At 42.2% G+C, this 11471-nt stretch overlaps 1 protein-coding gene across 1 annotated transcript; it reads left to right on the top strand.

Annotated features, from left to right (window-relative positions):
• The first annotated feature begins 141 nt into the window (after window positions 1-141).
• Window positions 142-11201, top strand: LOC113478517 (b(0,+)-type amino acid transporter 1-like). The gene is made up of 7 exons (XM_026845800.1): window positions 142-255; window positions 1100-1849; window positions 3346-3479; window positions 6337-6466; window positions 8475-8599; window positions 9048-9135; window positions 10968-11201. The coding sequence occupies exons 2-7, from the start codon at window positions 1106-1108 to the stop codon at window positions 11199-11201; spliced, it is 1455 nt and encodes a 484-aa protein (XP_026701601.1). The 5' UTR covers window positions 142-255; window positions 1100-1105.
• The last annotated feature ends 270 nt before the right edge of the window (window positions 11202-11471 follow it).

The following is an 11471-nucleotide window of genomic DNA, read 5'->3' as shown; positions in this document are numbered from 1 at the left end:
AAAAAAAAAAAAAAAAGAAGAAGAAAAAAAAAGCAAGTAAAGAGAAATCTAAATTATTTAGAATAGAAGGAATTTTTAGACAAACAATAAAAATACTTGTTTATATTAATGCATTTTTTTAGCTCAAATGATTGAGGAGGACAGATAGTTTTCAAGATTCAAGGTCTGCTGCTTCCATGAAGGGCTGAGGAAGGTTTCAATCCTGTTTTCTGGTACTTATCGCAAGAGAAGTCTGCAAGAGACCACCAAGGACAGAACTCTCCTTTACCGTTGCAGTCAGTAAAGTTTAGTTTAAGTTCAAAGGAATCCATCCCTATGGAAATTCCCTTCTGCTCAATACTTTTTGTACATGTCACAGATCACAAAATACACCCTCATGCACTGTAACAATATTCAGATTTATAGCAGAACCCTCCCCAAAGTCTGAAATTTTACGTATTAGATATCTAAGTAGGAGTCAGTTGCATTTCCAAATGTACTCTTCTCCTGCACTTTCTAAAATTTGAAAAAGCCAGAATTGCCCCCTTCTATTATGCAGAAAAATGGTCTCTGGACTGTTTTTAGCAGAACATCTCTTTGATTAAGACACTGGAAATGTTCCTCAGTGAGCAAAGCCATAGCATGTTGGGTGACAGGCTTGGTTGTCTGATCACTTTATAGTGGTGAATAAAAATATGACTGAGCACTAATGCAAGTGCTTGAGCACTGACTTTTAATCAAAGAATAAAGTACAGATTTGCATGGGGGTTTTCTTATCTACTCCTTATTTCAGATGCCCTTTGAAGCGTAACTTAAAGGAGAGATTAACAGGGACAGAGTCCAGTAAGGTGCTGAGTGATTCTGAGGTGGTGCTGAATGCTATCGATTCCTGTTGCTTGCCATTGAGATTCAAAGACAACCAGTCTCGGCAGGATCTGAACCATGATAAATTATCGAGGTAAGACGGGTAATGAAAGTATGCAAAACACAGAAGGTAAGTTTATTTGACAGTGTTCAGTGTGGCTTTTGTAATTATTAACTTAACCTTAAAAGCCTGAGATAGTCCTTACTCAAATGCCTCAGTCTTATTCCATGTTAGCTGCTAACATCTCCTAACATTTCCACAATGAGGAAAAGGAAGACAACAGATTCACCTCATCTGTCAATAAATCTGAGTGAAGGGAAGGAGAAATTAAGACTGAAGCAAGAAGTTGGTCTGATTAGCGGAGTGTCATTAATTGCAGGCACCATGATAGGCTCAGGGATCTTTATGTCCCCTGAGTGGGTACTACATCATATGGGAAGCCCTGCAAGCAGCCTGCTTATCTGGGCAGCATGTGGTCTCCTGGCCATGTTTGGAGCCTTGTCATACGCTGAGCTTGGAACCATAATTAAAGAGTCTGGAGGAGAATATATTTACATCTTGAGGATTTTTGGTCCTTTTCCTGCTTTTCTTTTCGCCTACACTTCTGTTATCCTGGTGAGACCAGCTGGTTTGGCAGCTGTCTGTCTGAGCTTTGCTGATTATGCCATTGCACCGTTCTATCCAGGATGCTCATCTCCACAGGTTGTCGTCAAATGTACAGCTGCTGCCTGCATCCTGTTTTTAACTATCATCAACTGTCTCAACGTGAGGCTGGCGACATCTATTATGAACATTTTTACAGCTGCCAAAATCTTGGCTTTGTTGGTGATTGTGGTGGGTGGATTGGTCCTGCTTGCCAAGGGACAAACTCAGAGTTTTCAGAATGCTTTTCAAAACACAACTGCAGGTATCGGGGCAGTTGGAGTGGCATTTTACCAGGGACTCTGGTCATACGATGGGTGGAACAACCTGAACTATGTAACTGAGGAACTGAAGAAGTCTGAGGTGTGTGAGTGTTCTGGGTTTTACTTAATCCTGCTGTTAATATGTTTGATTCTATCTATGATTGTGTTAAGAGGGGTAATCAAGTGATTAGAGCATTGAGGAAAGACTTCTGAGCTTTCCTCCTGGCTTGTTCTGTCTTCTGGGGCAAGACACCTATGGATGTGTCCAGAAAGGATAAAAATTAGTCTCTAACTAAAATAACAGCCTACCTATAAGAAAGCACTGAAAGACTCCATTGCCTGGAAGAAAGCTATTAGGCAGCACTTAAATGCTTTGGGGATGAAGTTCTGTCTTAGTGTTTAGAGGATCTCACTGTAGATAACTAGATTAATGCAGAAAAGCACTCACTGCTATAATCCAGAAAGGTTTCTTAACACCACATTTTCCCTAAAAGACTTGATCCATAATGTATGCTTCAAAAAAGCACTTCTCTCTCCTCGTTGCATGAAGGGGGAAATTCAGAGCAAGCCAAGCCTCACTCGAGAGAGAATATAACTCTCTGAATGACCCTTGTCTTTAAGCATCAGCCCTCTCTGTGCCATATTACGTCTTTTCACAAATTGGACACTACAGCAGTGAACAACCCCTTTTTAGAAAGAACTTTGTGAGTGCAGAGTGTATAGAGTGTGCTTTCTACCAGTGCAGCACACAAGATTTTACAGATTAAATTAAAATACACAGTTAAATATTAACCTAAATGGCAGCAAAGATCCTAGGATCATGTGGGAACTCTCCCACAGGACCAAGAGCACTGATACACAGACCCTTGTGGAGTGGGGGCAACAACATACAGAATTGCTATATCTTGTCCTATGGTGCAAATGGGGAATGCAATAATTGATATTTCAGGTTTTTAGATGTATACGGTTGCTCTATGATCACCCTATTAGTAGGTTTTCTTCAGGTCTTTTCAGCTGCATAAGGTAGTGTTTGTTGATTTTATTGGGCCTTAAAATGATCTGTGGTGTCCCAAGATAGCATCCTGTCACTAGGAAAAGAATAATTCTTTCGAAGAACAAATCTCCTTTGTGCTGCCCTGCTTTGTTTTAGCCTGCAGAGGCATTAAATGGGATGCAACACACACTGGTACTTCATCCATGTCAGTGGGATGTTCATGGGAAGATGCAGCACACCAGGAGACATAATACACTAGTAACAAATACATCAATACTGAAGTAATCAAGAAGTATGCAACAGACATCTTGGACAGCTATAAAACAAAATCTTTTTGAATAAGAATTGGGGTTTGGTTTTCTTTATCTTTTTTAAAGACTAACTTTTGAAATGTACCACTTCACTGTTTGCCTGACATCTTTTGGAGACTGGTGTAAAAATTGCCTTGTGAATCTGGATCTAAGTCTTGTTCTGCAGAAAAGCTTAGTGAGCGAAGGAGTTTGAATGAGACATGTGAGTGATGGCAAAGACAAAACAAACAAAAAAAGCCCAGTGCAAGCATAAATGTGCTGCACCTAACACTCTTGTCATCCGTTTTCCAGGTGACCCTTCCCAGAGCTGTGATGATTGCCATTCCTTTGGTTACATGCCTGTATTTGCTGGTAAACGTGAGCTACTTAGCAGCCATGACTCCATCTGAACTGCTGTCTTCAGGAGCTGTGGCCATCACTTGGGGGTGAGCTCTGCGTGGGGCAATACAGCCAAGGCAGCCTAGTGCAATGGGCGTTCTCTCCCGAGTTTCAGGAGATGTAGATGCTATTCCCAGTGGGAATGGCAGCCATCGCTGCATTGGTCAGGCCATGTCACAGGGAAGCATGCTGCCAGTCTCTGCCCTGTCACCCTCAGGGCAGTGTATAGCCCCCCCCCTACCAAAGGTCAAGGCTGACTGGCCCTGTCTGGCCCATGGTCTCCATGGTGCACCGAGGCTGCCAAGATGGGGTGCTGTGCAGCACACCTCTTACTCCCCATTCCCATTCATTCCCACTGGGAGCCTCTGGCTCCCCTCTAGGTTGTGTTTTTCCCCATGGAAAGTGGCCATAAAGAGGGGTTGAAGTGCACACCAGAAGCATCTCCCCACAGACTTTGAGGATGCAATGAGGGTGCATATCAAGACTGGGGCAGTGGGAGGTACCCCACATTTTAGATATTTCCAGCAGAGCGGAGAGGACAATACAACATGATGCCCCACTAATGTGGAGGGAGTGGTTTAGGAGTGAGACAGGAACCAAGTGGGTGAATCCTGTCCACTCAGCACCTGGAAATTAGAGCAGACCAGAGTCTTTTGGTTCAGTTTCTCCATCTGTGAGGAAATGGAAAATGGAAAAATGGATAATGATCTCTACAATACCTTTGAGAAGGAGAAGTGTTATATGTGAGTTGGGTAGCCTGTGGTAATTGTATCTTTATGTTGGCTTGTGCTTTTCCAGAGTTGCAGAGAAACGATTTGTATTTCCACCAACCTGAAGTGTTTGGTGATATTAAACAGGCTCTGTGCAAGACAAGGATTTTAGGAAGAGAAGGGAGAGACTGTCATGAGAGATGTAGGCACCATCAACTTCCAACCAGCTGATCTTCCACCAGAACATCCAGCCTTAGTCTAAATATTTCCAAAGTCACAGTATCCATGATAGCTGCAAATGAGTCATCTGGCAGAAATGAGGACACAGTATATCCAGAGATTATGTTGCTGCTCATCCTCTTCCTAAAAAGTCAGCAGTTGGCTTTGCTTCTGTATGCATTTCACAAAACCTCCAGTTTGAAGATCTGACTGAGTTCTTGCTAGATGTGTTCTCTAGTAACCTTTCATGTCACTATAAGTAGGAGCTTTTAAAGGTCTAGTGCTTTGTTTGAACAGGTTACAAAGCCTCACTAAGCTGCGGTGTCATGAACTTTCTCTGCACTTCCTTTCCCATCATTCCTGCTTAACAAGTTATTTGTGAGCTTCCTCCTTTTTAACACATCTTCTTTTCCTGCCTGATTAACCTTTTCACCCCAAGAGAGCAATTCAGGAAGAAACACTGAACTAGCAACCAGAAAGCTGGGCACTAAAAAGCCTGGAGGACAGGTAAGATAGCCACAGGCTGAGGAGGGTGTAATGGCTGTGGTTCATGAGCAAGAAATGCAGCTATTCAGGTCATTAATAAAGGATGGGATGAGTATAAAGAAGCCAGAGAAGGACATATCGCATTTAAACACATTTATCCCCCATATAATAAGAAAACTGCCAGAGAGAAACATTGTTCTGTGGTGAGAGGTGCACCCACGAAAGGAGCTCATTAAAGACTCCCCAGTGTTTCTCTGATGCCAGTGATTTAACAGCAACTGCAGATCTCAGTTTGCTTGTACGAGGTTACTCACAGTAGCTCCTGTAGTTAATTTTCAGGGTCCAAACACCAAAGCACCAATCTCATAAATGAAAAATACACAATTTCTAAAGATTTTACTACTAATTTTATGATATATGTTGTTTTCCCTTGAGATCTTGTGGTTATGGGGTCTCAATGATCATAGGAGATGATCAGTTTCCATAATTTTGAATAAGGGAAAAGTTTTCATTCTGGTTATTGCAAATAGATTAATAACTGAAGGACCATAACTCAGATAATAAGCTTCCAAACTACATTTTAAAAATTATTCTGGTAGATAAGCTTCTGCCATGATTTTGGGAAGCCGAACTCTTGATTTTTGAACATTTAAGTGATATTAAAAAAGAGTACATATGGCTTAAAGACATACAATTCAGAAGGAAATATAAATGTTCAAAAAAACTTTTGAATTTTGGATTTTTGCCAATTAGATGAACAGTTTGTTTGTTTGTGTATGTGTGTGTACACGTATGTGATAATTACCCCAAATACCATATTCTTCCTGCTGCTTCATTCTGGAAGACAAGCTTTACTTTTAGATGAGAAGATTATCGTGTCTTCTAAATATTTACCTTGAATTCTATTTGTAACCCTGCTACTTCTTCTGTTATGGAGAAAACAAGTCATAAATATCTGAACATGTAGAACCAAACTTCTGGAATTCTGGAATTCTAACAATTGCTTTGGTTTAAGCCTGATTCAGAGTAGCAGAAATACATACATATGGGATTAAAGGGTTAAATTCTTATGGATATCAGGGAAGAGGTTATAGTGCAAGATATTTCTTCAGATCTGGTGGGAACAGCTTTTCTGCAATTTCCAAGCTAATATTGTTGTCTGTAATAGCAGTATCTCCAGGATTCACACCACAGAATTTGTACACAAAAAGGGGGTTTTGCCTGTTTTGGCAGCTTTGTATGCCATTGCAATGTAGACGTATGTAGGTATATATACACCAGGCAGGAAGAAAAGCTGCCTTTTCTGGACAAGACAAAGTTACCAGTGACTCAACATTATGGGAAATGGAAGAAGGCTTTAAATCATTAGCAAGGCTTTGGAAAAAATTTCAGTGAGAATAATGGAGGGAAGAAACCTGTCTGGTTCAACAATGGGTATTTGATATATCTGTGAGCTGGATGTTATGCTCTGAACTCTTTCTCACCTCAGGGACAAAGTCCTGGGCAGCTGGGCATGGCTCATCTCCCTGTCGGTGGCACTGTCTACGTTTGGTTCATCCAACGGCACGTTCTTTAGCGGAGGCCGTGTGTGCTACATTGCTGCAAGGGAAGGCCATATGGTAAGGACAAAAAAAAAGGGGTCTGGCTTGCTTTGATCAACTTTACCTTCTTGTGACACTAAAGCAGAGAGGAAAACACCGTGTATGTTCAACAAGTAGAGTGATAGCTCTTCAGTGGTTTGTTTCTTGCTCAAAGACTTTCTTCACCATCTTTATCACATGTAATATAGATGTTGTCTCCTGACTTTCTTCTTCAGCTATGTCATTTCAGAAAGATACATAATTACATCTAGCCTGATTTTTAAGAACAGCTTTGAAATGAAGAAGATGAAATAGTGCTGTATTGGAGCACCCTACACAGGCTCTGGGGTGACCTAGCCAATGCACCTTCCAGTGAGGGGAAACCTGGCTGTGCTTTTGTGGTGTAAGACACCCTTGCACGCACCGGGAAGGGAGTCCTGCACTGGCAAGCTGCCTTTGCATGCAGTACTGACTATGCAAGCTGGTCTCAGACGTGTTCCAGCCTTCCCATGGGGCAGTCCAGTTCAGATAGAGCATAGGATATCTCTGCTCTTCAGGCTTCATAGCAGTTCCAAGGTGACACTGAACCTTACATCTCCCTTGGCTGGGGTTTTGAATTGGTTTTGTTAGGTGGGACCAAATCTGGTAGCTCAGCAGCGGTCAGGCTGCTGCAGCTCCATGCTCCCTGGCCCAACTGGTAAGTTCAGCATGTATTCCTAATAGGCACACAAATATACAACATATATATACACACATACATAGGTATACATATGTATATATACATATACAGGCAGCAGGCCACACAGATCTACAAATGCAGACACACTCAGTGCTCACACGAACATTAGCACAAACAGCATGAAGGGCCTTATCTTGTTCCCTCTCTGGCTGATCAGGGGTCTGTTAGGGGGAAAAAAAAAAATAAAATATATATATATAAAAACATATACACAACGTGGGACCCTCCAGCAGCTGGGCTCAGACATTCAGCCTGCCCAGTTGCTGGTACCTGAGCACAAAAGCCGCTGAGGCCACTGCCCCACTCCACCTGCCGGTACGGACTCCCACACCTCCCCACAATTCTCCCTTTCAGTGCTTGCCCCCCTCTCTTTTGAGCAGGCATGTTGTGTTCCTCCTGGACCTTCCTGCTTCTTTGGTCCTTCCTCCCCACATCATCTGGCACTTCTGCTCTCAGGTGTGAAGGGTACCACCCTGCCCAGCTCCACTCCTTGTACATAGGAGGGAATCTCTTATGTATATGAATGACCAGGTTGGTGGAGATGACTGGATTGGTAGTTACTGCTTTCGGTGGTTACTGGTTTTGGTGGTTACTGGTTCTACAGCCTCTTTTACTGATGACAGTGTCTGCTGTATTGTGGCAAGCTCAGTGCTAAGCAGTTCACAGATGGTCTGAATCTGACCATACCAGACTAAGAGCTGAATGCTTATGCCATTTCGCAGACACTCAGCTCTAACAGAAGTCCTTGCATTATATTTTGGTTGGAAATAACAAAAAAAGAAAATAAAAATCAAAAGAAGTCTTTCTCATGAAACTTTCCAATGAACCAAACAATAATGAGGTTAATAATTCTCTCCATGTTCTGGACAAATCCTGGTTTGCTTTGTGGTTAGTTGCATAAATGTTTCAGGAATATTCCTTGTCTCACTTTCCAGTCAGCTCAAGAGAAGTCATGTCTCAGAGAGATGTGACAGAGGACAGAAAAGTGGGATCATGCACAAGGTCCTGATGATGGTCGGGAAAGCTCTGATTTGACTCAACCTTTGTTCGACTAGTAGTGTGAAAACCTCATCTTGCTTGCCTAAACCAAGCATATGTGTTATGAAATCAGTGAGACACAATAAAAATATCCTTGAGGGAGGTTTCTATGTTTACATTCCTTGGAGTTAAATTGCTTTTATATTATGTTTTTTTGATGATTAAGAGTAGCTCTGGCTGCAGTCAGATGTCCCACCAGTAGCTGATGGGGGTGAGTAAGGATCTCTGCGTATGTGATATGATGATATATTGTTTTGCTTTGGCTTTCAGCCAAACATTCTGTCTATGGCTCATGTGCGATGCCTCACGCCCTCCCCTGCTCTGCTGTTTACATCTACTGTGTCTTTAATAATGATAATATCAGGAAGCTTCACCAGTATCGTGAACTTTTTCAGGTATGTATTTGTAGCATTTCTGTTTGCGTGCCCTGTCCTCCTGGTTTTTGACATTGTTTTAGAAGTTGGTTGTTGGGTTGTTTTTTTTTCCTGAGCCTGGGCTATTGCTTTCTGAAGAATACTGTGGAGGGGAGTGGGGGAAGAAAGAAAAGAGAGAGCTTAGGAACCATCATCTTTGCAATGCATGAATGCTTCTGTCACTATATACTTAACTGGATGTGATTCATTCTTGTACTGAAATGAGTCTATAATATTCAGATCATTCTAAAGTTCTCGTTGATTGTGCTGGAAAGGAATGAATGGAAGAACTACTCAATTTATATCAATAGTGTCCTTTTTAATTGGAGATATGAACATCTGGGATCTGCAAGGCAGGCCTGGCATTCCTGGATGATCTCACCCCAAATGTAATGCTGTGTTTTTTTCCTTTATTTTCTTTTTCTTCCAGCTTTATGGCATGGATTTTCTATGGCATGACTATTTCTGGTCTCCTGTATTTAAAAATCAAGAAGCCAGAACTGTCAGGTTCTTACAAGGTGATGTAATAACATAAAACCCTCAAACCCTTTTCCTATATTGCCCAAATGATTAAGAGATAATTATGAGGAAAGAGCAAGAACTGGGGCTGGTTGCTTTTAGTGTGATTGTCCTTCCTTTTTTAATTTCATGTTTTGTCTCAGCAAAGTCAATGAGGGGTAAGATAATGTGAATATACAGGCATAAGTCAAGGTTGAATTCCCTGTCTTCATAAGCTAACAATGCACTGCTTCACTGCCTCACTGTGGAAAATATGTCTACCATATCCTCTTTCTTTTCTAAAAGATTTAAGAGGAAAATGAAGGATATTCTGACCAAAAATGCAGTCACCTGTTTATGCTCTCAGAGCTCCTCAGAGGGTAGCCCAGGTGTAAGAACCTTGCAGAGGACAAAAAACTCAGCCAGAATGCCCCAAGTTCTTTGAGATGGCCAGGGCACAGGTTTGTTCCCCACAAAACAGGGAAGTAGACGGAAAGGAGGAGTTACCTGTTCTTCTCCCTGGTGCCCTGAGTGAGTTGAGCTGCAGTGCTTCCTCGGTGACTGAGGGAAATATTTTTACAGAAAAGATCCCAGGAACAGGGGACCCATGAGACCCTGAATGCAGGACAGTGAGTTTTCTCTGAGACAAGCTGAAGGAACATCCTGGTTTTCATGGGGTTCCTCCAGGAGATAGAAGACAGGCTGACACTGCCAGGCTGTGCAAAGCACTATTGAGTGTCCTATGGGGCTTAGCGCGAAGGAGAAGAGCAGTGCTCTGTTAAGTCTTTCAGTCACTGGCTTCTGTGGCTCTGTCCTGAAATTAGGATGCTGGATGAGGACATTCACCCAACCTCGTGGCTGAATGAGATTTAAGGAAAAAAAGTTCTGTTTCTGCAATAGTGTTTCATACACTGTATAAAGATCCCATGGTCCTTCAGGCCAGTCCTGTGAGGATGTCAGCCTGCTGCAGGCTTTGGGTTGATGGCCTCTTTCCTTAACTAGAAGCAGCTCATGTCTGAGGGTTCTGGGTCAACTGACAATGTAATGGCTGATGTCCTGCAGAATCTGTATGCGTGTTGCAGGTTTATATTTAAGGGAAAGATTTCCCTTGGCTTGAAAACGATTATTTTTATTAGCATTTTGCCAAAAGTGTTAGAACACAGAGGGGAGGGAGCAGAATAGAGCATCCCACTAAGGCAGACAAAGCCAACGGCACGTCTTCTCCATGCTCTCACAACATTTCCTTTGGTTTGTATCAGTGCCCTTGTGTTGGTCAAAAAGCACAAATGTAAAAATGGAAAAGCTCAGCTTGAATGTTCAGTTTTTCACCTTGCTGTGAAATAATTTTGTCTTGTGCATTCACTAGCCTTTGAGGAAGGATGGCTTCAAATTTAAATTTTCTGACCAGACTTACAGAAATAGCCTCTGAGACTGCTTGTCCACCTGTCAAAACATGAGTAAACCTTTTTGCCCAAGGGTGCTAAGGTTCAGTTATGTGATCTGTACACGTTTCTGTGTGTTTTGTCTACAGCTCAGCTTTTAGATGCAGGGTAGTAGGGGGAGCAAGAACAGACCTGGAACTAAAAACAGTAGTTTGCATCTCCAGGTCTAGGAGTGCAGGGAAGACCAGGGGTTGGGATGTGTGGTGGTGGTGTAGCTCTTGCAGGGATGTTCAACTCTGGAGTGGGGCTGGGCTGAGAAACAGGATGTCTGGATTCATTGGGATTTCTAGGTAATACCTCAGGTTGCAGGAGGGTTTCATCTAAAAAGCCTTCTGCAGAAGTTTCAGGGTTGTTAAGACCCACAGTGGTCCAGGATTATGAGTCTTTACACTGATGTTTTGCTTTCACAGGTCCCAATTATCATCCCCATGATCGTGCTGATGGCAGCTGTGTACCTGGTGTTAGCTCCCATCATTGATCAACCCCAAATTGAGATCCTCTACATCGTCCTGTTCATTTTCAGTGGCATCATTCTTTATTTCCCACTGGTTCACTTCAAGTGTCACCCTCACTTTTTACAGAGAGTCACTTTACATCTCCAGTTGTTCCTGGAAGTTGCTCCGACCAGTAGAGATGCAAACTGAGATAATGTCCTCATATGGCTGCAGTGTATGGCTGCACCTTGGTTTTCAAGGCTCAGAAAATATTTTTCTGCAAGGGAGAATGAGTAGAATTAAAGTGTCACTAAAATGTCTAGCTGAGAGGGACTAGAGCCATTACTCTTCATGTTTTCTTAAAATTCTGTGGACATGTTTTTCTCATTTTCAGCTCTGCCTTGGCAGATTACATACACATGCCAAAGGAATATGTGCTTTTGAATTTTCCATCCCAAGAAGAGCTGTTTGTCAAAATCT

The sequence above is a fragment of the Athene cunicularia genome (assembly GCF_003259725.1).
Source record: "Athene cunicularia isolate RWA chromosome 3 unlocalized genomic scaffold, athCun1 chr3_part1, whole genome shotgun sequence".
Lineage (NCBI taxonomy): Eukaryota > Metazoa > Chordata > Aves > Strigiformes > Strigidae > Athene > Athene cunicularia.
This window is presented reverse-complemented; position numbering and strand designations above follow the sequence as displayed.